Genomic DNA, 27,922 nt, shown 5'->3' on the forward strand with positions numbered 1-27,922 from the left:
GACTGCACGTTGCGGTTCATTTTGCCGAGGCTTCTGATGTTCTCCGATATCAATTTCCACTGCTTATCAAAGTGCACGTTGAATTCTTTTGCCAGCAGAGAGCATATCCACCGAGGAGCTGTGTAATGCCTCCGAATCGGTCAACGGATTACCGTCTGCAGGCTGCTAACCTTCTTTGGCATTGGTCCGGCACATGTACCCTGTATTCTCAAACAGATATGTTTCTTTGCAAAAATGTCCTTGAAAACCCGGGCAAAAAGGACTGTAAAACAAGGATCCTGGCGGGAGCTGCCAGTGAGTGACCTATCCTCACATGCTACCACCTGAAGTTCGACCCCATGGCCGGGATTCTCTGATCCCGCAGCCAATTTCTGACGCCGGCGTCAAAAGCGGCACGAGTCACTCCGGCGTCAACAGGCCTCCAGGCCCAGGTATGCACCTCTTCCTAGGGGGCTAGTACGGCGCCGGAGTGGTGTCCTCTGCACCGGAGCTCGAAAGCCAGCGCGCCACAGCCGGTGCAGGTCCGCGCATGCGTGCCGTGGCCGCCACGAGTCCGCGCATGCGTGTGGGTTCCTGTCTCTGCGCCGGCCCCCGGGCAATATGGCGGAGCCCTGGCGCCCAGTGCAGTGGAACATAGGCGCCCCCCCCCCCCCCAATAGAACCAGCCCACCCGCCGATCAGTAGCCCCCGATTGCGGGCAGGCCACCGTGGAGGCCCACCAGGAGTCAGATCCCCCGCCACCGCACCACGACGGCCCCCGCAGCCAGAACTCAGAGGTCCCGCCGGGTGGGACCATACGTAACCCACGCCAGCAGGACCTGGCCGAACTCGGCGTGCACTTGGCCCGTCGAGGTGCGGAGAATCGCCGGGGGGCTGCTTTCAATGGCCTCCGATCGGCGTAACAGCGATCCCGCCAGCGCCCGAGAATCGGTGGGCCAGCGTCAGAGAGGTGTGGCGTGATTCTCGTGCCTCCCCGGCGATTCTCCGACCCAGCGCGGGATCGGAGAACCCCGGCCCTTATTTTTAAACAGTGACCCCTAGATCTAGAATCGCCGACGAATGGAAATATCCTCTCGACATCCACACCATCTGGGATGTCACTTGGATTCATTGTAGTGACGACTGATGCAGAATACCTGTTCTATTCATCTGCCATCTCCCTATTTTCCATTTTCAGTTCCCCACATGCACTTTGTTAACTCAATTTTTCTTGAAATACCGATAGAAACTCTTACTTTCTGTCTTTATATTTCTAGCTATCCTCCTCTCCTACTTCAATTTTTGGCTCGATATTAATCTTCTCGACATTATTTGCTGTTCTATATATTCTACCCCATCTTCTGACCTACCACTGTTCTTTGTACAATTACATGAACAGAATTGAAAAGAACACTTTTGAAATGGGACTGGGAGAAATGACAAGATCGCAAAAAGTTCAAAGAACAAAGAATACAAAACCATTTTGAGGGAACATAAGCATCTTAACAAGATCTTTGAAATAATCAAAAGAGATTTTGACAAGGGAAGAAAATAGATGTTAATGCACAAAAAGGCTGTTTTGACATACTCACGAATCAAAATTAGAATTTACCACATTGAAATTTGGAAAACAAGCTCGAGAATGGAACTATGCCTACTACAAGTAGCAAAAAGGATCAGTGAACTGCAGACTTGAGTAAAGCATTCTTTGCTGAGTTAAAAACTCGGAAACAGGAAGAAAAAGAAGCACAAGGTTTCAGTTATGATGTTATCATGAATTTATTCTGATAATGTTGTTACATTTATTGCCTTTGTTTTGGTTAAATCATTGTAATTATACAATGACGTGTTGTGAAATAACGCAAGAAGAGAAATTGGCTTGTATAACATAATAAACATCTAACAAAAGAGCTTAATTGCAACTTTGTGTAAAATGGATGTAAGACCAATGTAAACCTTCCTGATTATGAAGCTTTCTTTGAAAGGGGAAGATTTGTGGGCAGTAGAAACAAGGTGTAACTTTAAACAAATTTTAATTTTGTGTTTACGTAAAAAATAGTTAAAACCTCTGTGGGTTTTTGTTTCATTTCAAACTGTGCCTGCTTGTAATTAAAGATTTTACAATGTGAAAACAATCAGAATTTAAAACAAGGCTGTTGCTTAGCAAACAGGTTAGAAACCGTAGGTTAGAAAGAACATTTGAGTTACTTTTAAGCTGGACCCAGAAGTAGCTGGACAGGACCAAGGAGCTGGAAAAAACAGACTTCCTAAAAGAAGAAAGTCCAAGAACCAAGGAGATGGCACAAAACGAATGCCTAGGAAGACAGTTAAGTTAAAGAAGCAAAGAACAAGAAGTTGAACAAGGTCCTGTTAGGTGAAGTTAAAGTAAAATGTACTCTCAGTTAAAGAGACAGCTGCAATGGGAAACCAGACATCAGAAATAAAGTTTGGTGACACCTTAATACAGCCAGTGAAGCAATGGTGCTCCGTTGGGCTAGGTGGGTACCCGAGATTCCATGAAGCTCGAATACACATGGAAATCCAGGACAGCGGGATACTTAAAATTTTTTTTAAGAGTACCCAATTAATTTTTCCAATGAAGGGCCAATTTCATGTGGCCAATCCACCTATCCTGCACATCTTTGGGTTGTGGGGGTGAAACCCACGCAAACACGGGAGAATGTACAAACTCCACATGGACAGTGACCCAGGGCTGGGACCTCGGCGCCGTGAGGCAGCAGTGCAAATCACTGCGTCACCGTGCTGCCCAACAGAGAGATACTTAAAGGGGAATTTGAAATCCTGGATGCGGATCCCTGAAGGCATCGGAGAGAGAGCTTTGTATGGGAGAACATCTCAAAGTGTTCTTCAAGTGTGGTGGTTGGAAACCCTCAAGTGGAAGTCAAATTCCAGTGAAACCAGTTGGCTGTGTCATAAGTATCTGGGGGACTTGATTAAAAATCCACATAAATTGTATTGGGAGACGTTTGCCACTTGATTTCAGAGTGGAGTATTTGACCACAAGTTGGCCTGTTGGTTTACAGGGACTGTGTACTTACCGAGAACAATGTAGTATAAAATTCTCTAACTTGTGTTATCCTTAAAAACCTGTGTACATCAATGAAGATATAGATGGGGTTGAGTACTATATCACAATCAATCTTATCATGTTTAATACATGTTTCATTCTTTTGTTAAAAGTTAACTGACAGTCCAGTGACTTTCTGTTCATCCACCTCACTTCAAAATAAAGTAAAAGTTACAGCCTATTTGACAATCTGATGAGGAATAACCTTTATGGCATAAATTTTTCGCCTTTTATTAAATAATAACCGTTGCAAAATAGTTTCCCAATGTTGAAAGAAATGATATTCCACGATGATTGTGGCAGAAGAATATGCTCCCTTTCCCTTTGAAGCGAGGAGTTATGGAGGCATCATTGTACTCTTGGGGCACAGTGCCCTAGTTTCAGATTAGGCAGAAGAGACCAGAGAGTCTCCTAACCTTGCGAGTCCCTCCGTCCCTCCTGGTGACTTTCCCATAGAAAGCTGTTTTACGTCCTGTGTCTTTCATTTGAGAAGGATTGAGAGCAAGCTCTTCCAAAGCGCAGTGCTGTGAAAGTTGTTCAATGCTATTATTGTACACTATGGATAATTGATTGTGGAGAAATATTAAAACCAAGTTTTGAAAATATTGTAGCAGTGGGAAAGTATACTGTGGGAACACATCAACCTTTCAGGATCCAGACTACAAATGTTACAATGTACAAAGTAAGCACAGCCAGTAAGTTAGGTACCAAGGTGAGTGATGGTAAGGAGTGCCATTCAGAAGTCACAATTCAAAACTTGTCAGCCAATAGGAGGCAGAGAAGGGGCGATATCAAACCGTGCAGGTATAATGTTACTGGTGCACGTCTAGCCCGTTCTCCTCTTCTTTGTTCTTTTTCCATTGTTTTCTTCCTTATGCCCTCCTGGACTTTTATTTCTTTTTGTTGTATTTGAAAGTGTATTAACCAAGTTTTTGCAATAAACTCAATCTCAAATTACCACCGGACTCCGTCTCATAAAATCATAGAATTTAGTGCGCAGGAGGCCATTCGGCCCATCGAGTCTGCACCAGCTCTTGGAAAGAGCACCCTACCCAAGCCCACACCTCCACCCGATCCCCACAACCCAGTAACCCCATCCAACACCAAGGGCAATTTTGGACACGGAGTACAATTTAGCATGGCCAATCCACCTAATCTGCACATCTTTGGACTGTGGGAGGAAACCCATGCACACACGGGGGGAATGTGCAGACTCCGCACAGTGACCCAAGACAGGAATTGAACCTCGGACCCTGGAGCGGTGAAGCAATTGTGCTAACCACTATGCTACCGTGCTTCCCCAACACATTTGAAAAGAGATCCTACGTGGACTTCGCAGAATGCTGTTTCAACTTTTTTCCAGGGATCCACTTTTGCCAACTGGCCGACCTTTAGGACCCCCACTGGATGACCTTCACATCCCACGCCACATTTGCTTACTTTTAATGTGAAAGGGGAGCGTGTTTGGTCCTTACGATCGCACTCACATCAGGTTCATAGGTATAGAGGGCAACATGCATATCAGGTGCAGAGTTCAGCCAGTTCATTTGTGTCGTCTTCATCTTTGTGAGAACGAAAAATCCAACCTCGCACATGTAGGTCATCGTGAAGGGCAATAGCACCAAAATGCTTGTTTCAGTCAGCACTGGATACTTGTGGGAGATGCTACTCCAGAATGCTGACAGCCTCATGGGCTTTTGGTGTGTTTTTAATGTGCTGTCAAAGTTCCAGTCGAGCAGCATAGTCTTTTTCACCTGGAGTCAGCTGTAAGTTAATAACTGACTCTGGGGTCTCAACCTTAAAAACACATTTTTCACCCACCACTTCTTTCAAAAATTGGAGACTTCTCCTCTTGTTTTTCAGTACTTCCCTAAATATAACACACATGGGTGTTGCATCTTTATTTGCATTGACACAACTGACAAAACTATACCCCAAGAAATCATCTTTGTACTGCTTTGTTCCAGAGTTCAGTTTCTTCTTTGCAGGCTGCTTAACAGAAACCCTGGAGCTCTGTACAGAATTATCACTAGCCTGCTCTGCCCTGCCATGGGCTCTCCTAGGCAGCTCTCTCCAGCAGATTCAGATGAGAGATCCTGGCCAGTAGGTACACCGCCCATTTGTCTTTGGCCATCTCTTCCTTGTAAGAAAACGAGCCATCTTCACAGTCCTTTTGCCTTGCTGGATAGCAGCTAGAAAATGGAATAATCCGTGATTTGGTGCCAAAAGTACCTATGTACAAGCCGCTTGACGCCAAGTGTATGTACAGGGTGCATGTCCAGCTCACTGCTGCTGCTCATGGTCAGAAGACTGTACACAGCCTCATTTTGTTTAAAGTTTTGAATAAGCAAATGAGAAACGGTCTCCAGTGGCAGAAGGGTCAATAACCAAAGGAGACGAATTTCAGGGTAATTGGTGAAAGAACAAGCGGCAACAAGAGGAAAAGATTTATTTTATGTGGACAGTGAATTATGACCTGGAAGACACAATGTTACAATCCTTCTTGAACTCAAGAGTTCTGGTCCTATTTTGACATATTGCGTGTTGCAGCTTTAAGTGTGTAATTTTTGTACGTATTCCATGAATTTGAAAAATGTTCCATCATAGGTCATTGGTCTCAGTACACTGGTGTATCGGTGAGAAGTAAACATTTGGGAGATCAAGCATTTTAACCCTTTACACTATAAGAAATGGTAATGATAAATATGTAAATAGAACAGTCTGCATCATCCGTAATAAGATCACATGACAACCGAGCATGATGAGGTTCTATGAGACCTTGTCCTGTATAGGCCTGATCCTGTATACAGTTAGAAGAATGTTTAATAAAAAGTAAAGTTTACCAATATCCCTGCCTCCAACAGTTTCAATTGATCCTGACCAAGGACAACTTAAGCTAAGACTCACAAAGATTTACAAATGCCAAATCAACATTACGCACTCCCAGGTCAGCACTTTTTCACTTCTCAGACTAGTTATCGCGTAGTCTCTCAGAAACTGAGAAAATTTGACTGCAAATCAGAAACTGTTTTGTACTGATGTCCACGGAAGAAATTCCAGCAGTATTTTAGCACGCATTAGCTTAGAATAATGACAATAGTTTCACTGAGGAGTTGGTTAAAATCACTCAGTGGAGCCCTACCAACCAATTAAATGAATGCAGAGATTACTGCCATTTAATTATTCTGACACATTTTTAGGTTTTAATCAGTTTGCAATGCACCGTTGCCTATCCCGAGTGTCATGGCGGATAAAGATGATCGGGATGCTCAGAATCCATTGCAGACAATATTGGACAGATTGAAAGTTGACTGTGATGCCATTAAGATAGAATCTGTATTTACATAGCACCTTTAATGCAATAAAACACCCCAAGGTAGTCCACAGGAACAAAGTTTGACAGGAAATCAAAAGTTTGGTCAAACAGGTAGGTTTTAAGGAACATCTTAAAGGAAGTGAGGTAGCGTTGTTTCAGAAAATAATTTTCGAGCTTTTGGCTTTGAAGGAAATGGTGGAGTGATCCAAATCAGGGATGCACAAGAGGCCAGAATTGGACGAATATTGTGGGCTGGAGGTGATGAGAGACAGGAAGGGGTAAACCATGGTGGAATTTGAAAACAAGGATTTAATAACCGAAGTGTTCACTGACTGAGAGCCAATGTAAGCAGGTGAACTCGGGGGTGATGGATGATTGAGACGAGGTGAGAGTTAGGATAAGGGCAAAATCTTGGATGAGCCCATGATCCCAAGTTTACGAAGGTTGCAAAATGGGAAGTCAAATAAGAGGGCATTAGAACAGTCTAGAGGCAACAAAGGCAATGATGAGAGTTTTGGTAGATGAGCTGAGTGACAGGCAACACGGTGGTGCAGTGGTTAGCACTGCTACCTATGGCGCTGAGGACCCAGGTTTGATTCTGGCCCCGGGTCACTGTCTGTGTGGAGTTTGCATATTCTCCCCGTGTCTGCGTAGGTTTCACCTGACCAGGCACCGGAATGTGGCGAATAGGGGCTTTTCACAGTAACTTCATTGAAGCCTACTTGTGACAATAAGCGATTATTATTATTCCAACCCAAAGCAAGATAGGTGGATTGGCCACACTAAATTGCCCCTTAATTGGGAAAAAAAATAATTGGGTGCTCTAAATTTATACAAAAAAAGATGAGCTGAGTGAGGCAGGAGTGTAGCTTGCAACGTTATGAAGTTGAAAGTTTTGGTAAAGACGAGGCTAAAGGTCTGATAAGCTCAGCTCAAGGTCACGAAGTTGGCAAGTTTGTGAACAGTCTGGTTCAGCCTCAGATTTGCGACAATAATAAAGATTATTCTATTATTAGATTGTGATCAGACAGGGAGATGGAATTGTAAAAAATGTATTCTGCCCCCTCACTATTTAATTGGAAGCAATTTCTATTCAGACAAGTGATAAATCAGAGGCATTGGAAGGGTTGAGGTCGTGGGAAAATGGATCTGGGTACCATTACAATATATGTTGAACATGGTATGTTTTTGGATAATAGATGGACAGCACGTAGATGAGGAACAGGAGATCCTTGGGGCATCCAGAAATACAGCAGCATGGTAGTACAATGGTTAGCACTATTGTTTCACAGCGGCAGGTTCGATTCCTGCTTAGGTCACTGTCTGTGCGGAGTCTGCATGTTCTCACCGTGTCTACTTAGGTTTCCTCCTGGTGCTCCAGTTTCCTCCCACAAGTCCTGAAAGATGTGCATGTTAGGTGAATTAGACATTCTGAATTCTCCCTCAGTGTTCCCGAACAGGCGCCAGAGTGTGGCGATTAGGAGATTTTCACAGTAACTTCATTGCAGTGTTAATGTAAGCCTACTTGTGACACTGATAAAGATTATATTTCAAGTACAGCCCGTACTTTGCCCATTGCAGAAAGCAGAAGGCACATGCTGTTTGATATGAACGTATGCAGTAGCAACCCGAGTGGAATTCACCACTAACAGGATGCTGTCAACAAGCTAAAAAGGCATCTGCCCATCACAAATGAGTAATGTAGTATATGAATTTCAGTGCCAGTGTGATGCTAAGTATGTAGGCCGTACATGCCAAAGGCTGGTAGATCGTATCAAACAACATGTCCCTTCCGCTGTTTGCAACAGGCAAAGTGCAGGCCATACTCAGCCAGCTCACACTAGCAAAACAGTGTCCAAAGTTAGATGTAATTCTGCGATTTGACAACAGTAATCCTCAGTGTGCTAAAAGTTATGCTGACAACCAGTTGAAGATTATCAATCTGGCCCACAGTATGGCGCACTTGTGTGTACTGGAAGCTAATATATGAAGAGATAGGGCCCTGTTCTTTGCAGTCAGAAAGAACATGTACATACATTGCACCTGTTCAAGCTAAACAAAGTAAATGATAGCTATTCGCTGGTTCATTCTACAGGACAATACCTTGATCAAAGTCAAGCTGCCTGGTTTGAATTTCAAACAATGCCTGGCAGTTAACTACCAGTCACCATCAACGGGTGCATTCTCCAAGGCAACACCTCTACCAACCAGAGTCCACTTGCCAACTAACCAGCACCCACTTCTCACACAGGATAAAATTATTTCCCCTGGCATTCGTATTTTTGCAATTGTCCTGATAAGTCCAAGATGAAAAGTTAGACAAAATATATTTTTTCAACAAAACATCTTTAAACTTTTTAAAATGTTTTTTTCCCCAATTAAGGGGCAAAATAGCATAGTCAATCCACCTACCCTGCACATCTTTCGTTGTGGGGCGAGACCGACGCAGACATGGGAAGAATGTGCAAACTCCACACGGACAGTGACTCGGGGTCGGGATTGAACCCAGGCCCTCAGCGCCATGACGCAGCAGTGCCAACCATTGCGCCACTATCTTTAAAGTACTTTAATTGGCAACTCAATTCAACCCTCGCATCCTCGAATGAACGTATTTCATTCCCAGCAGAGCTTTTTTTCTTGGCATCATTACTTTTGTGCCAGGATCCTCAGTTTTTCTGTCTGCTTTTAACTATGTCAAATGAGTGTTGTATAAAAGTAAATACCTCAATTGCATATATATGGAATATGGATGGAGAAAAAAAAGGAAGAGGGAGAAAGACAAACTCCCATATATACTAGCATTAGACATCGTCAGAATGTTCTACAACATTAAGATGGGTGGAATAATAAGAATGCCTCGTCTAAGATACCTTCACATCAGTGTAGGTCAAGGGTTCAGATTAATTTGCGGAGGATAACAAGCTGAAATGAGCTTTTAATGAACTGGGCAAAGGGCCAAAGCCAGAAATGACTGTAATTACTTCAGAATAGGCAAGTCAGCACAATACGTTGACTGCATCTACTTTCCAGTACCCTATTATTCCCACATTGCACTACACATTTTTGAAATTAATGTAATAAAATATCTACAACCAACGTAAGTAACTCAAGTATTGTAGGGTAGTGTACATTTCAAGAGCCATCTCATCAACTGGAAGAACAGAGATGACCTGTGTTTTACCTTGTCCTCGCTCCGTAAAAAATTAAATCTAAAAAAGACCCTGTTCAACTTGACAAATTTGAACCCTTTCCTGGAGGACCCATGCTCCTTACTGGTCATCCAAGATGTTCATCTTCTTGGTGCAACTCTTTAAAACTACTGGATTAGATCAGTTGATAAAAAACAATTTAGTCAACTTTGTAATTTTTAAAACGACGACTGTACCAATGACAGCAGTACATGTCACTTATAAATTCAACATTATAAGAATTGTCAAACTGTCAGCTCTTGTAGAGGACAGGGGATGAAAAAGAGACAAGAAAGCAAGCTGAGATCATGATAACAAAAGTTTGAGAGCACTGTTATGAATCATAAACTGTGAAATAATAGATGGGAGAATGCAATAGCCAAAACCAAGATACCCTCAAGCCATTGATTCTCAAAATGCAAAACTGAGGCTGTTAAATGTTGTACAGATATTTTTATCTTTTCTTTTTAAAGTTACTTTTGGAATAGTAGAGCAGGTAGATTTTATGGTAACAAAGGATGATAGCTGCTCACAGTAAACTTTCTAAAGAGGCTTTCTTTGTGTATCTGATTAAAAATGTAATATTCTGTATTCAAAATGGAAAATTATGCAAGTTAAGCTGCTTGAGGAATTATCTGCAAAAATAAAAACTAGTTATTATAAAGTGAAGTCTTTAGTTACATCCTTACCCAGATTGGCGTACATAACAAAGAGGTTGAAGTACTGTGTCAAGTGCCGCCCGTGCTCAGATACCTCTCGTCGTAGTAGGTTCAGAACAGCTCTGAGAAGGTGGTCACTTAGACTTAAATTATCAAAAGCCTGTTAAGCGCAAATAGCAAAAAACAGCCATTAGTTCAATTCACAAAAATATCCACATATGGATTAATTAGACACTTCCTTAAACATCATTTTTATCATCTCTTTAAAAGCATCAACTCTTTGCTGCAACATGCTTCACCTTGTCAGAATGGTCATTATTTATTCGTGCTTCAACAATCTATTTGACGTGGGCAGTGCGGTGGCGCAGTGGTAGCACTGCAGTCTCACGGCGCCGAGGTCCCAGGTTCAATCCCGGCTCTGGGTCACTGTCCGTATGGAGTTTGCACATTCTCCCCGTGTTTGCATGGGTTTCGCCCCCACAACCCAAAAATGTGCACGTTAGGTGGATTGAACACGCTAAATTGACCCTTAATTGGAAAAAATGAATTGGGTATTCCAAATTTATATTAAAAAAAAAACAATCTATTTGGCTAACTCCTGCACTAAAGGGTGGGATGGTAGCACAGTGGTTAGCACTGCTGCCTCACGGCACCAGGGACCTGGGTTCGATTCCGGCCCCGGGTCACTGTCCGTGTGGAGTTTGCACATTCTCCACATGACTGCATGGGTCTCACCCCCACAACCCAAAAAGATGTGCAGGGTAGGTGGATTGGCCACACCAGATTGCCCATTAATTGGAAGAAAAAAATAAAATAAAATACTTGTGGACTAAAAATTTTGGGTTACCTATATCCAATATGAACATCTTGCTTGATGAAACCTCAATCGGCACAACATTTATTTAACATCACATGGGAAATTAATTGCTATATTGTCCCTTAAAAAGCACCTTGCTTGTAAGAACTATGAACCCCTGTGAGGATAGTGACAGGCTTCCAAAAGGACACAAACAGACTGGAGGAATTGGCAATCATTGTTTTTAAATTTAGAGTACCCGGGCAGCACGGTAGCACAGTGGTTGGCACAGTTGCTTCACAGCTCCAAGGTCCCAGGATCAATTCCCGGCTTCGGCCACTGTCTGTCCAGACGAGGTCTGCAGGTTCTCCGTGTCTGCGTGGATTTCCCCCGGGTGCTCCGGTTTCCTCCCACAGTCCAAAGATGTGCTGGTTAGGTGGATTGGCTATGATAAATTGCCCTTGGTGTCCAAAAAGGTTGGGTGGGGTTACTGAGTTACAGGGATAGGGTAGATGCGTGGGCTTAAGTGGGGTTCTCTTTCCAAGGGCCTGTGCAGACTTGATGGGCCAAATAGCTTCCTTCTGCACTGTCAATTCTATAAATAAATTCATTTTTTCCCCCAATTAAGGGGTAATTTAGCATGGCCATTCCACCTACCCCGCACATCTTTGGGTTGTGGGGGACGAGACCCACGCAAACAAGGGGAGAATGTGCAAACTCCACACTGACAGTGACCCGGGGCCGGGACCTCGGCGCCGTGTGGCAGCAGTGTTGACCACTGCGCCACCCGAGGAATTGGCAATCATGTAGCAGATGAAATGTACAGAAAAAAGTGCCGTATAAGCCGATCTCGGAGTCTCAGAATCTCTCCATAATAAATCATGTCTTTCCATCATTCGACCCCCAGCTCGCAAACCAATAATGACCATTCAGGAAAGGTGAATCATGTTCTTTTCTCCCCCCCTTTTTTTTTGAATACAGGTTGAGCATCCCTCATTGAAAATTCCAAAAACTGGAAAATTCCAAAATCCGCACTTATTTTCGAGCGACAACATGATGTCACGAGTGGGAAATCCCACAAGGCTCTGGGAGGGTTCCCAGGTAATACGGAGGTCCCACACATACGCAGGACCCACCGCTCCACAAATTGCAGGCCCCAGGAACAGGCCGTTTCACCGCCTCAAAAATGATATTTTAAAAAATAAAAAAAATTTAGAGTCCCCAATTCATTTTTTCCAATTAAGGAGCAAATTAGCATGGCCAATCCACCTACCCTGCACATCTTGTGGGCGCGAAACCCACATGTGGAGCATGTACAAACTCCACACAGACAGTGACCCAGAGCTGGGATCGAACCTGGGACCTTGGCGCTGTGAGGCCGCAGTGCTAGCCACTGCACCAATGTGCTGCCCAAATCGTGTTCTTTTTAACAGCAATTTGGGCACCTCTTGGTCTCATCAGTCCCATGAGATCTGAACACATCCCTAAGTAATAAGCTGACACAAGGTCACCGGGACACTGATTCCTCATGCTACCAATCCACAACTTCCCTCCATCCTCATACATTCAGCCTGCGACATGGATCATATACAAAGGCAACTGCAGGGAACCTGGCCTTCAGCATGGTTTTACATTCGCAAGTTACCATAGGCTTCAATTTCATTCTGTTAGACATGCAGGCTAATACCATCTTGAATCTAGTCTTCTGATGTCCCATGGTTTTCGTTAGCAGTGTTTTTGAACCATTCCATCCCACAGTTAAGCTGCTGGGCTCATCAAAACTCATGGGTGTTTTATCTATGTTGCCAATGTGGCATAATGGGTACCCATGGGCGGCACTATGGCAAAGTGGTTAGCACTACTGCCTCACAGCACCGAGGATCCGGGTTCAATCGTGGCCCCAGGTCACTGTCCGTGTGGAGTTTGCACATGCTCCCCGGGTCTGTGTGGGTTCACCCCCACAACCCAAAGATGTGCAGGATAGGTGGATTGGCCATGCTAAATTGCCCCTTAATCGGAAAAAAAGAATTGGGCACTTTAAATTTAAAAAAATATAGAAAGTCGAACTGATGCAGATATTCCAAATGATGCAGGGTTTTCAACTGCTGTAAAGCGTCTTTAAAAAAATTTATTTAAAAGATGATAATAATGGGTACCCGCGTTTTTGCCGTTGTCTGGAAACTGGCATCAGGGTCTTTTGGTTGGCTCAGGGATCTTATTCTTCTGCCACAACACCAGACATTTTCATTCCATAACATGGCTGCACCGTTTCTTTGCCAGGCTCAGAGTTTGATTTGGCCAATTAAGTACCCATATATGCAACACACTTCTGGTGATACTATAACCACTCTGCCAATTTTTGTGGATCCATTCCATTACACACTTCTCAAGATCAGGCCAGTGGCTGGTACCTGTTCTAATAGCATATTTGGTCTGAGGAACACAGGAGTAGTGGTGTGCCATTCAACCCCTCAAGCCTGCTCTGCCATTCAATTAGCTCATGGCTGCTAATCAACTGTATTGCCATTTTTCGCACGACATCAACATTTTCCTTGATGTCATTAGTATTTAGAAATCTATTGATCTGCGCCTTAACAAACAGATGATTGAACTTCCACAGCCCTCTTGGTAGAGAATTCCGAAGATTCACCAGCTTGAGCAGAGAAATTCCTCAGCTCAGCCTTAAATGTCTTGCCCCTTATTCTGAGGCTACATCCTGAGTCGAGACCCTCTAGCCCGACGAAACATACTTTCTGCATTTACCCTGTCTAGCCCCCTCAAGTGTTTTAGAGGTTTCAGTGAGATCACCTCTCCTTCTTCTAAACTCCAGAGAATACAGGCCTAGTCTCCTCAGTCTCTCCTTATAGAACAGACCCGAAATCCTAGGAATTGGTCTGACAAATCTTCACTGCATGCCTTCTTGGGCAAGAATACACTTCCTCAGATAAGGGGACCAGAACTGCGCACACTACTCCAGATGCAGTCTAACTAAGTTTCTGTACAATTGAAGCACGACATATTTTGCTCCTGCAATCAAATCCTCTTAGATAAAGGCCAAATACCATTTGCATTCCTAATTGCTTGTTGCACCTGCATGTTAGCTTTCAGTGACTTGTAAACAAGGACTCCAGTCGTAATGAAGTGCTTCGAGAGGTTGGTCATGAAGCGCATCACCTCCATACTCCCAGAACGCCTTGATCCACTGCAATTCGCATACCGCCGCAACCTGTCCACAGCAGACGCCATCTCCCTGGCCCTACACTTATCCCTCGAGCTTCTCGACAACAAGGACTCCTACATCAGACTCCTATTTATTGACTGGAGCTCCACCTTCAACACCATAATCCCAGCCAAGCTCATATCAAAGCTCCAAAACCTGGGACTTGGCTCCTTACTCTGCAACTGGATCCTTGACTTTCTAACCCACAGACCACAATCAGTAATAATAAACAACACCACCTCCTCCACAATAGTCCTCAATACCGGGGCCCCGCAAGGCTGCGTACTTAGCCCCCTACTGTACTCCCTGTATACACACGACTGCGTGGCAAAATTTGGTTCCAACTCCATCTACAGGTTTACTGACGATACGACTATAGTGGGCCGGATCTCGAATAACGATGAGTCAGAATACAGGAGGGAGATTGAGAACCTAGTCGAGTGGTGCAGCAACAACCTATTCCTCAATGCCAGCAAAACTAAAGAGCTGGTCATTGACTTCAGAAAGCAAAGTACTGTACACACACCCCTGTCAACATCAACGGGGCCGAGGTGGAGACGGTTAGCAGTTTCAAATTCCTCAGGGTACACATTTCCAAAACTCTGTCCTGGTCCACCCACGTCGAAGCTACCACCAAGGAAGCACAACAGCGCTTATACTTCCTCAGGAAACTATCCATCACACAAACCTGCCTCCCATCCATTGACTCCATCTACACTTCCCTCTGCCTGGGGAAAGCGGGCAGCATAATCAAAGACCCCTCCCACCCGGCTGACTCACTCTTCCAATGTCTTCCATCGGGCAGGAGATACAGAAGTCTGAGAACATGCAAGAACAGACTCATACAGCTTCTTCCCCGCTGTTACCAGACTCCTAAACGACCCTCTATGGACTGACCTCATAAACACTACACCCTGTATGCTTCACCTGATGCCGGTGTTATGTAGTTACATTGTATACCTTGTGTTGCCCTATTATGTATTTTCTTTTATTTCCTTTTCTTTTCATGTACTTAATGATCTGTTGAGCTGCTCGCAGAAATATATTTTTCACTGTACCTTGGTACACGTGACAATAAACAAAATCCAAATCACATCCAGATTCATTTGGACATCAACACGTACCAATCTCCCACCATTTAAGAAATACTCTGCACCTCTGTTCATCTCAACAAAGTGGATAACCTCACATTTATCTGCATGATATTCCATCTGATATGCTCTTGTCCACTCACTAAGACTGTCCAAATCCCCTTGAAGTTTCTCTGCATCATCCTCACAACACATATTCTTGCTAAGTTTGTCATCTGCAAACTTGGAACTATTATTTGGTCCCAACATGAAAATTATTGATACAAATTGTAAATGCCTGGGGCCCCAAGTACTGATCCTTGTGATACCTCATTAGTCACAGCCTGCCAACCTGAGGATGACCTGTATATTCACACACAGTTGTCTGTCCATTAACCAATCTTTGTCAATATAATATCCCCAAATCCCATGTGTTATAACTTAATTTACTAACCTCCTGTGTGACCTTATTGAAAGCCTTCTGAAAATCCAAACACACCACATCCACCAGTTCCATATTATATATTCTGCTCACAACAGCCTCGAAAAACTCAAAAGGTCATACACTTTCTCTTTTATAAATCCATGTTGACTCTGCCAATCAGTTCATTATTATCTAAATGTCCAGCTATCACATCCTTTATAATTAATTCCAATATTTTCCAACTGCTGATGTCACACCAACAGGTCTGTAGTTCACTTTTTTCTCTCCCTTTTTTTTTTTTTAAAAACAGCGGGGTTACATTCGTAATTTTCCAATTTGCAAGTATTGTTCTAGCATATTTAGAATTTTAAAAGATGACCACCAATGCCTCCATTAATTTCTCCAACACTACTTTTTTACCAGTACTAATTTATTTCAGTTCCTCATTCTCATTAGTTCCGTGCATCGCAATTATTTCTTAATTTTTGTCCTTCCAATTAAAGGGCAATTTAGCATGGCCAATCCACATACTCTACATCTTTGGGTTTTGGAGGTGAGACCCACGAAGACAATGTGCAAACTCCACACAGACAGTGACCTGGACATGGCAATTATTTCTGGGAGATATCTGGTCTCTTCCTCAGTGAAGACAGACACAAATAAATTATTTAGCTTCTCAGCCAATTGCCATTCCATTATAAATTCTCATGTCTTTGCCTGCACGCCCACATTTGTCTTTGCTAGTCTTTTCCTTTTCACATACCTTTAGAAGCTTTTAGTCCAGTTTTATGTTTCTTGCTAGTTTACTGGACACTGCATTTCAGGAAGAATGCAGAAACCACAAGTGTGGTTACGAGGATGAGGAACTGCAGTTATGTGGTTATGCAGTTATTGGAGAAGCTGGGTTGTCCTTCTTAGAGAACATTCATACCAACTTCATCACGAAGATAGTCTATTTACACCTATGTAACATTGGTTGACTTCAGCAGTCTTAGTTCACCTGCCCCAGAAACCTTCAACCATGCCTTTTTTTTCTCTAGACTCGACTATTCCATTGGACACCTGGCTGGTCTCCACAACCTATTCTCTTTTAAACTTGAGGTCATCCAAAATTTTGCTACCCATGTCTCAACTCGCAGCCAATCCCACTTCCTATTTAACCCTTTGCTTTCTGATCCACACTATTTGTAAAGCACTGCCTTGGTTTTAGAAATCTCATCCCTGATTTTGAATCCCTCCATGACCTTGCCCCTCCCTATCATTAATCTCCTTCAAACCCACAACTTTCATCTGAGCACCTCTAATTTTGGCCTCTTAGATTACCAATTATAATTGCCCCATCTTTGGAGGCTGCACCTTCAGTTGTCTAGGTCCCAAAGCCCTACAATTCCCCCAAATAAGCAAAATACTATGGGTGTTGGAATCTGAAACAAGAACAGAGGACGTTGGAAAACCTCAACAGATTTGCCAACCTTTATCAGGAGAGAAAGTGTGTTAATATTTTGAGTCATAATTGTTCCTCTCTGTTGCGGTTTCTATATTCTTCTCCCTTCTTTCAGTTCTGGCGAAGTCAACAGACTTGAAGCATTTACTCGGTTTGTCTCCTGATAGATGCTGACAGATCCCCCCCGAGTTTTTCCAGTGTCCTTTGTTCTGATTCTGGAATTCCCTCCTCATTTCTCTATCTGATTTTTCTCCTTTAAGATACTTCTTAAAACAACCTTTTTGGGCAAGCTTTTGATCATCCGGCCTGATAACTCATGTGGCTTGATGTCATACTTTGTACTGTAATGCATTTATGGCACATTGGGTTGTTTCATTTTGTTAAAGGCACTATATTAGTTAATGCTGCTAAAGAGAAGGTCAAGAGGCGATCTGGAAGAGGTATTCAACATTAAGAGGGATCTATAGAGAATTAAGAGAGACAAACTATTTTCATTGAGAGGAGCATGAGGACACTGATTTAAGGTGATGGGCAAAAGAACCAAAGGTCAAAGAAGGAAACATTGTCTTTGACAAAGGGTGATCTGGACTCGAAACGTTAGCTCTTTTCTCTCCCTCTAGATGCTGCCAGGCCTGCTGAGATTTTCCAGCATTTTCTCTTTGATTTCAGATTTTAGCATCCGCAGTAATTTGCTTTTATCCGGTGATAGAAGGAAAAACGTTTAAGCAACGAGTGGGTTGGATCTGGAGTATACTGTCCAAGAGTGTGGGAGAGGCAGATTCAATTGTGGCTTTCAGAAGGAAATTGGAGAAGCACCTGAAAGAGTGAAAAATTTCAGGGCTATAGAAACTATAGGTATGAGACTAGCTAAATTGCTTTTGCAGAGAGCGTGCTCTAACCGTTCTATGATTCTATAATTCTACCACAATTGATTTGGCCTTGTTTACGTGGGTCTCACCCCCACAAACCAAACATATGCAGGGTAGGTGGACTGGTCACGCTAAGTTGCCCCTTAATATAAATTTATATGAAAAAAAACAATTGATTTGGCCAAATCATGTACCAAACTGTACAACTGACCCATTACAGACTACATCCTTATTTTCTTGTCCAGAGTAAACAGTTTGCAAATCTGGGAACAACAGAGTCCTTGAACAAAACGTAACAGCAAATACAGGTTGAGCATCCCTCATTGAAAATTCCAAAAACTGGAAAATTCCAAAATCCGCACATATTTTCGAGCGACAACATGATGTCACGAGTGGGAAATCCCACAAGGCTCTGGGAGGGTTCCCAGGTAATACGGAGGTCCCGCACATACGCAGGACCCACCGCTCCACAAATTGCAGGCCCCAGGAACAGGCCGTTTCACCGCCTCAAAAATGATATTTAAAAAAATAAAAATTTAGAGTCCCCAATTCATTTTTTCCAATTAAGGGGCAATTTAGCGTGGCCAATCCACTTACCCTGCACATCTTTGGGTTGTGGGGGCGAAACACACGCAAACACGGGGAGAATGTGCAAACGCCACACGGACAATGACCCAGAGCCAAGATCGAACCTGGGACTTTGGAGCTGTGCTAACCACTGCGCTGCCCCAAAAATGATATTCTGAAAGCCGAATTTGATACACACTTGGCCCCAAGCATTTTGGATAAGGGATGCTGAACCTAAAGTCCAAGCTATGGAATGTATTCCAAGGAGAGTTACAAACTAAGATTTCAATGAGGGAGCTTGAAAATCAAAGGTGGAGAAGACCCCACAAATAGAGGCAATCTAACATTCTTCCATGATTTGCTCAATTGTGACACAAAATAAGAATACACTAGTGCAAGGCTTGGAAGTAAAGTTCTTAAGGACTTATAATAAAATTGTGGAGTGCTGTGGCACCAAAGTGCTGACAAGCAGTCGAGAAAATATTGAGTAAAAATAGGGGTATAGCTTTAAATTCCTGTGCCGCAAATGGGCACTGATGTGGCCATAACAGCTCGAAATATCCCTTTCAATGGGAACCTATTGTGATGAGTAAACATTAGCACTGATTAATTGACGCAAATTAAACATGAAACTGGGAAACAGAAATCAGGAACAGGAAATGTGGCTTAAAAGCAATTCTATCTGCAAGGCACAAGTCAGAAGTGTGATGAAATACTCTCCATTTGTCTAGTGGAGCTTCATTAAAATGCAGCTCCCAACAACATCCAAGAAGCTCAACATCATCTGGGGTAAATTAGTCCACTTGAACAACACTCCAATCACTAACTTAAACATTCACTTGTACATATGCAGTTTGCTGACTCCAAGTCCCAGTGTAAGAAGGTTAAGTTTTTTTTATAAAAAGTTCACTGAAGTATTAGCTTTCATGGTTTGCAGTATCAGTCTCTATTGGCATAAGTCTTCAAAGTATCAACGTTTCCAGCAGCTAACAACATTGACAATTAGAACCGAGCCCCTCTCAGATATCAAGAGTCACACAGCTAAGAAATTATAGGAAATTTATGTTATGTTAGGCCAAAGGCTAATTCCGTTGGAATTTTGATGAGAACGTCTTTTTTGGGCAGCAAATGGTGACCTAATTTGAAGAGGAACAGGGAGAAAATTCACAGGTTTTCGCAGATTACGACTGGACTATTCAGTTAACTGTAATATCATGTCCGCTGCTTCCTGTTCCAAAGGTTTGGCAATCAGCTATCTCAACAACTGATCTTTAATAAGCAAAGCCATCTGGAATCTTTTAACATTGTCCATTTAGAGTCAGTGGGAGCACTGAGGAGCCCAGTTAATTTAAAAAGGGAGGGCCTGTGAGAGAGAATCCTCAGCCAGCAGAGCATTGAGGGAGGAGCCCAGCGAGAATAAAAAAGTCTGCATTGTGAGAATCCAGAGTCAGTGCAGATTGCCAAGAGGTGCTATCCAGCACAAACACTACAGGAGTTGGGACATTTTGAAAGCATTTGTTTTATTTTTTCATGGCTTACAGGCATCAATGGCCGTTTTTCAACCTCTGCAGCACATGTGGTGTGGGTACAGTGCTTGAGGAGTTTTCGAATTTTCATCCAACAACAGTGAAGGAACAGTGATATAGTTCGAAGTTGGATGGTGTGTCGCTTGGAAGGGAAATTATAAGTGGTGGTGTTCCCAGGTATTTGCTGCATTGTCCTTCTAGGGGATGGAAGTTGTGAGCTTGGCGAGTTGTGCAGTGCACTTTGTATAGAATTCATGCTGCTGCCATTGTGTGTCAGTGGTGGAACAAGTGAATGTTTAAGTTAGTGATTGGAGTGCTGTTCAAGTGGACTAATTTACCCCAGATGATGTTGAGCTTCTTGGATGTTGTTGGAAGCTGCATTTTAGTGGAGCTCCACTAGACAAATGGAGAGTATTTCATCACACTTCTGACTTGTGCCTTGCAGATGGCGGACAATCTCTGAGCCAGTTGGTGAGTTATTTGCCTCAGAATTTACAGTCTCTGACCTGCTGTTACAATCACAGTAGGCATATGGCAGGTCCAATTCAGTTTCTGGTCAATAGCAATCCCCAGGGTATCGATAGTGGGGGATTCAGCAATCGTAATGTCATTGATTCTCACTTGTTGGAGATGGTCATTGCCTGACATTAACCATTAACGAGCAAGTAGCATTCGCACCACTCATCAGTCCAAGTCAAAATGTTGTCCAGGTCTTGCTGCATCTGGACAGGGACTGCTTCAGGATCAGAGGACTCATGAATGGTACTTAATATTATGCAATAATCATCAACAACATCCCCACTTTTGACCTTACGATGGAGGGACGATCATTGGCAAAGCAGCCGAAGATGGTTGGGCTTGGGCCACTACCCAAAAAAGATACAAAAGGTAACGTTGCATGGGATTCAGGGTGTGTTAGCTAGATGGATAAAGGACTGGCTTGGCAACAGGAGACAGAGAGTAACAGTGGAAGGGAGTTTTTCAGAATGGAGATCTGTAACCAGTGGTGTTCCTCTAGGATCAGTGCTGGGACCACTGTTGTTTGTAATATATGTCAATGATCTGGAGGAAAATGTAGATGGTCTGATTAGCAAGTTTGCAGATGACACTAAGATCAGTGGATTTGCAGACAGTGAAGGTGACTGTCAGAGAATACAGCAGAATATAGATATTCTGAATTGGGCACAGAAATGGCAGCTGGAGTTCAATCCCAACAAATGCGAGGTGATGCATTTTGAAAGATCAAATTCAGGTGTGAATTATACAGTAAATGGCAGAACCCTTAGGAGTATTGACATACAGAGGGATCTGGGCGTTCACGTCCATGAAAGTGGCAATGAAGGTGGATAAGGTGGTCAAGGCGGCATATGGCATGCTTGCCTTCATCAGCCGGGGCATTGAGTACAAGAGTTGGCAGGTCATGTTCCATGTGTATAAAACTTTAGTTAGGCCATTTTGGAATAATGCATTCAGTTCTGGTCACCACACTACCAGAAGGTCGTGGATGCTTTGAAGGGAGTGCAAAGAAGGTTTACCAGGATGTTGCCTAGTCTGGAGGGTGTTAACTATGAGGAAAGGTTGAATAAACTCGTATTGTTTTCGTTGGAAAGACTTGATTGAGGTCTACAAAATTATGAGAGGTATAGACAGCGTGAATAGTCAGAAGCTTTTTCCCAGGTTGGAAGACTCAATTATAAGGGGGCACAGGTTCAAGGTGAGGGGGGGGGGGGGTGAAGAGTGAACAGCCAGGTCATGTTCTTTTTCAGTATCAATGAAATAGATACAAAGAGGGATGAGGCACTGCAAGTAGATTTTAGGGCGTTAGGAAGACTAGCAAGTAGGGCTACAAAGGTAGCAATCATTTGATTACACCCAGTGTTAAAAGTACAGAAAGAGGAGAATAGAACATATGAATGGATCACTAGAGAGATGGTGCAGGAGGTTTAATTCTTGGAATATTATGGAATTGGTTCTGGAGGAGGTGGGACCTATATAGGCTGAACAAGTTACACCTCAACAGGGCAGGGGTCATGTCCTCATGGCTAGTTTGTGAAGTGCCGTTTTGAAGGATTTAAACAAAATTGGCAGGGGGGTGGAAACCAGAAGTTGCAGTAGGAGAGTGAAACAAGGTCCATGAAGGACTGGGAGAAGCAGATAGCTCTAGAGGAATAAATAGTAAGATATTAGGTGAGGTCAGTGTAAGGAATGCAATTAAGGCGCAAATTAGGTTTACAATGCATGCATGAGGTCAGATAGAAGTGGGATGTCCGCTGATGATTGCAGTGTTCAGTTCTTTTTGTTAACTCCTCACATAATTAAGTTAGAAACTTTATGCAGCAAGATGTGGACAACATTGCAATTTGGGCTGATAGGCGGTGAGAAACACAAATGCCAGGCAATCAACATCTTCAACAAGGGACAGCCTAACCAGCTCTCTTCAACATTTAACAGCACCAGCATTGTTGAATTCCACACTATCAACATCCTTGGGGTCAACATTGACAGAAACATATCCAGATCAGCCACATAAACACTGTGGCAACAAGGGCAAATCAGAGGTTTTATTTGCTGCAATGAGTGTCTCACCTCCTCACTCTCCTGAAAACCTTTTTTTAAACCCATTATCGCCAAGGCACAAGTCAGAAGAGCTTTGATTGCCTGATTAGTGCTGTTCCAATAGTACTCAAAAAGCTAAACACTAAAAAAATAGTAACTTGCATTTACTTAGCACCTTTAATGCAATAGAACATCCAAAGGTCTTATCAAATAAAACTGACACGGAGCCACGGAGATTTAAAGACAGGTGACCAAAAGGGTGGCCTCAGCAGCAGGTTTTAAGGAACGTCTTAAGGAAAGCAAGGTAGACAGCTGGAGAGGTTTAGGGAAGGGATTCTAGAGTTTAGGGCCAAAACAGCTAATAATGAATCAAATCAGGGATGCTCAAAAGTGAGAATTAGAGGAGCACAAAGGTCTCAGGATGTTGTGGGCTGGAGATTTGAAAGCAATGGATCGTTGAATTACTACAGTGCAGAAGGAGGCATTTCGGCCCATCAAGTCTGCACTGACCCTCCAAAGAAAGTACCCGATCTCGGCCTTCGCCTCCACCCTTTCCCCGTAACTCCACCTAACTGTTTGGACCACGGGGTAACTTAGCATGGCCAATCCACTTAATCTGCACATCTTTGGACTGTGGGAGGAAACCAACAAACCTGGAGAAAATCTACGCAGACACGGGGAGAAAGTGCAAACTCCACACAAACAGTCACCCAAGGTCAGAATTGAACCCGGGTCCCTGGCACTGTGAGGCAGCAATGCTGTGCCACCGTGTCGGGGGAATGAGGTCATGAAGGGATTTCAAACTAAGGATGATATTTTAAAAATGAAGGCATTGCTCAACTAGGAGCCAATGCAGGTCAGTGAGTACAGAGCTGATAGGTAAGTGACACTTGGTATGAGTTAGGATATGGGCAGCAAAGTCTTGTATCCTGAATAGCAGCATTTCAAGGATAGCAGAGTGCTTGCCAACGGATCATGACAACTCAGGATGGGAGAGCTTCCCAAAACTCAGCATTTTCTTCATCTTCAATACACCATGAATGCCTGGTACAGGAGAGGGTTTGGGGGACAAACGTGATTGCCAGTTTTAGATGCATCCACTGGATGAAGCATGAAGATCCAAGACTGTTTCCACTATTTTCTCTCTCTCTTTATTCTATTTTGGTTGTGATGCTGGTGCTGCACTGTAGCGACATAGGTTGTTAGGCTGTGGATGCAATTTTTTCTCTTTTGTTTATGCACTGTACCCGTAGCAGATTTCTGAATTTCAGTGGCTCCAGCACTGATCCTTCTAGATCATCACTTTCCACATTCTACAACTCAATGCTCAAAAGTGAATTGAACATTGACAATGTCAAGTTCAAAGAGGTTAGAATGTGAGATGCCACCAAGGAATGACTCCAGACCCACAATAGTCAGGGTTAGAGGTAATAAAGTATGAGAGTTTCCACAGCAGATAAGATGAGGCAAGAACACAGTTGGGTGATGTTGCAGAGGTGGAAATAGATAGTCTTAGTAAAAGTATGGTTATGTGGTAGGAAGTTCATCGCCAAGTCAATTGCAAATGATAACATACAGTGCAGAAACAGGTCATTTTGCCTAACCAGTCCATGCTGGCTCAAATGCTCCATTCGAGCTGACTCATATTTTTCCTCCTATCTATCATTGTAACCCTTTATTCCCTTCTCCTTCATATGCAGCCATACCATTCGCTTCAGCCACCTCCGGTGGCAGCAAGGTCCACATTCTCACAGTTCTTTCGGTGTGTCACTTTCTTCTGATTTCCTCATTAGACTTCTTGGTGATGAGGTTATATTGGTGGCTTTCAGTTGCCTCTTCCTCACAAGTGGAAATGTTCACTTTGTAGCTACTCTCCCAAAATCTTTCATAATTTTAAGGACCTCTATTTAGTCACTGAAGTTGGCTTTTTTCAACAGAAAATAGACTCATTTGTTCATCCTAGCCTGAAAGGTCTACCCACACATTGCTGATATCAGCCTTGTAAATCTTTTCTGCATGCACACCAATGCCTTGAAATCATTTTTATAATGTGGCAACCAGAATTGCACACACTTTTCCAAGTGTGGACTAACCATAGTTTGATAGCATTTAGCACAACTTGCCTACTTCTCAATTCTAACTCTTCTGAAATAAAGCTTTACAAATGAGCTGGATAAATACTTGAAGGGGAGAAATCTGCAGTGCCATGGGGAAAGAGTTGTCAAAAAGGATTAGTTGGATAGCTCTTTCAAAGACAATGGATCAAATGTCTCAATTCTAAATACTAAGACATAAACGGACCTAACTAACATCCTCAAAAATACCTCCACGTAACTGAATAGTTTACTTCTTTCAAAGACTCTTCATTCAAATTTTGATAATTACTCTTCAACACTAAATTCTCAATTTGCTCAATTCAAGATTCATAATAAAAACTTTCAAGTATACAAAAAAAGTAGCCAACTATTTTGGCCAATGTCAAGTCCCTTTATGAAGGAAATATCCTAAGAACATATAGCCCCTTCAGGAGGCAGGCTTAATAAAATCATGAAGAATAGAACTTTAGTTCTATAAAACAGGTTTACAGATATTTAAAATGCAATGGTAAGGAGAGTAGAAAGAGGAATTCAATTTTCCTTCAAGTTCTAGCATTAGAATGCACCCAGCAGGTCATTTTTAAACTGTTAAGAAATTCTAAACTTCTTTGTCCTGGAAGAAACATCTTTAAATGAAACAACTATTTCAGGAAAAGGTTAGATAGTGTGCCACAGGGGTAAGGTACCATAGTACTTATGTTTCTGGGCTGTACTCCAGAGGCCTATATCAATAATCAAATTTCATCATGACATTTGGGGAATTTAAATTCAATTAAATAAATCTGGAATAAAAAGCTTTTATGAGCAATTGCAAGCATGAAACTACCGCATTGGTAGAAAAAACCCACTTGGATCCCTCATCGCCTTCAGATAAATAAATTTGCTGTTTTTATCTGGTCTGGCCTGTGACTCGACTCACGGCACAATGGCCGAATCTTAACAGCCCTCAGAAATGGTCTAGCATGGCACTCAGTGGTATTCATGAATGCAGCTCACTGCCACCTTCTCAAAAGTAAGTAGGGCTAAGCAATAAATGCTGGCTTTCTTGCAATTTCCTACACAGAAATTAATTTTTGTCCACTTGATTTATCAATATCTCATGGCAATTGTACACTTCCATCTACACTGCTGCCTATTTTTGTGTGATCGGCAAACTTGGATATGTGGCAATCCACCAACTAAGTCGATTAATAAAGAATGGATAAGTTGAGGCTCCAGCACCAATAGATTATCATAGAATTTACAGTGCAGAAGGAGGCCATTCGGCCCATCGAGTCTGCACCGGCTCTTGGAAAGAGCACCCTACCCAAGGTCCACACCTCCACCCTATCCCCATAACCCAGTAACCCCACCCTACACTAAGGGCAATTTTGGACACTATGGGCAATTTCTCATGGCCAATCCACCTAACCCGCACATCTTTGGACTGTGGGAGGAAACCGGAGCACCCGGAGGAAACCCACGCACACACGGGGAGGATGTGCAGACTCCGCACAGACAGTGACCCAAGCCGGAATCGAACCTGGGACCCTGGAGCTGTGAAGCATTTGTGCTATCCACAATGGTCACATCCTGCCAATGAGAGTGCATGCCCTTGGATTCCTATGCTCTGTCTCCTGCTGCTCAACCAATTATATGAATTAGCACAATAGTAATCATTATGATTTTTAAAAACTAGCTGTTTGGTGCTAAAGACCACTGAATATCACTTCCGCCTCAAATCACAATAGGGACATTTAGTTAACAGATCGCAGAAGATACTAAAATATGCAAATGAAAAGGAAAGACTGCTGATGGTGGAACTCATGAAAACAGAAAATTCTGGCTTATATAGCATTAATAAAGGTAAAGGACAGATTATACCATTTTAGCTGTGAACCCTTCAAAAGACTCCAGGCTAACAATTAAAACAATTAAAATGCTTTCTCTGTAAAATAACTGTATAATAAAGCAAAGAAAAAAAACTAGCATTTTCTCATTTTATGTACATTCTTACCTGAGTGGAAGGTCCTGGGGATGCAAAAGGGGAAGGGCATGGTCCATCTTGCAATGAGAAATGTGCAATAAATACAATGAGCTTAGCAAAAGCACTCCTCACTTCTGTGCTAGGGCATTCCAAAAGGTACTCAGAGAAGCGATTCGGGTAGGCAAAAAGAACATTGTGTGCAAACCAACAGCGTACATTCTTGCTGTGACGGAGCAGGATACACAATGCATCATACCTGTTGGGGAAAGAAATGCCTTTTCTCACGAACGGTATATAATATATACTATAGCCTAAAATGCAAAAGCAGAATGGTAAAGTTCTCACAAGGGGTAACGAGATTGTTTAGCCATACAGGTGCCAGATGCAGTTCCTAGTCTGTTAACTCAGCTGAGGCATTATGTGGTACTTAAGTGCTCAGGTTTAGGTGCAGGAGTACGGAAGGAAAAAAGGTCTGGTTTGATTGTTGCCCAGAAAACCTTTGCGGAAAAACTTCTGTGGATGTCAACTGAGAATGGGATCAGCCAAGATTACATTCCATAGCAAAACAGCCAGGCAATCTGTGTAGGTTCACACATAAATAATCACGGAACAGAAGGGAAAGGTAACAATACAATTCAGTACTTTCGGGAGAGTGGAAAAAAGAAAATTAATTTTTAAAAGTGAACAGAATAAATTTTACTTTCCTTTCTCACTTGTGGAACTAACAATTGCTATAATATGGCACCACAGGCAACAGTCAGTGAAATATTTTTATTTTATTGTCCATACGCACAAGTTGACAATTCGATCCACACACTTGCTCGCAAAAGCCAGTAGCAAGAATCCTGACACGGCACTACCCATCAGGTAATGGGAGGAGGGGAAGGAGTGGTTTTGAAGATGGCAGTAGAATATCTCTCCTGATAATACATCATAGAAAGTAACAACCTCAGGGGCAGCAGTGGCTCAGTAGTTAGCACTGCTGCCTCACGGCGCCGAGGACCCAGTTCGATCCTGGCCCCGGGTCACTGTCCATGTGGAGTTTGCACATTCCCCCTGTGTCTAACCCCACAACCCAAAGATGTGCAGGGTAGGTGGATTGGCTATGCTAAATTGTCCCTTAATTGGAAAAAAAAGAATTGGGTACTCCAAAGTAAA

The 27,922-nt window shown here is 42.9% G+C and overlaps 1 protein-coding gene across 2 annotated transcripts in view; it reads right to left on the minus strand.

The window, feature by feature from the left end:
• The window catches only part of usp9 (ubiquitin specific peptidase 9), a 442,510-nt gene that overhangs the window by 61,151 nt on the left and 353,437 nt on the right, over positions 1 to 27,922 (minus strand). For both annotated transcript variants that reach the window (XM_072513863.1, XM_072513864.1), the window contains exons 37-38: positions 26,795 to 27,020; positions 10,261 to 10,390 (exon numbers count right to left, since the gene is read on the minus strand). In XM_072513863.1, coding sequence (XP_072369964.1) covers positions 10,261 to 10,390; positions 26,795 to 27,020 — 356 coding nt within the window. The remainder of the gene's footprint in view (positions 1 to 10,260; positions 10,391 to 26,794; positions 27,021 to 27,922) is intronic.

Source organism: Scyliorhinus torazame, chromosome 8 (assembly GCF_047496885.1).
Source record: "Scyliorhinus torazame isolate Kashiwa2021f chromosome 8, sScyTor2.1, whole genome shotgun sequence".
Lineage (NCBI taxonomy): Eukaryota > Metazoa > Chordata > Chondrichthyes > Carcharhiniformes > Scyliorhinidae > Scyliorhinus > Scyliorhinus torazame.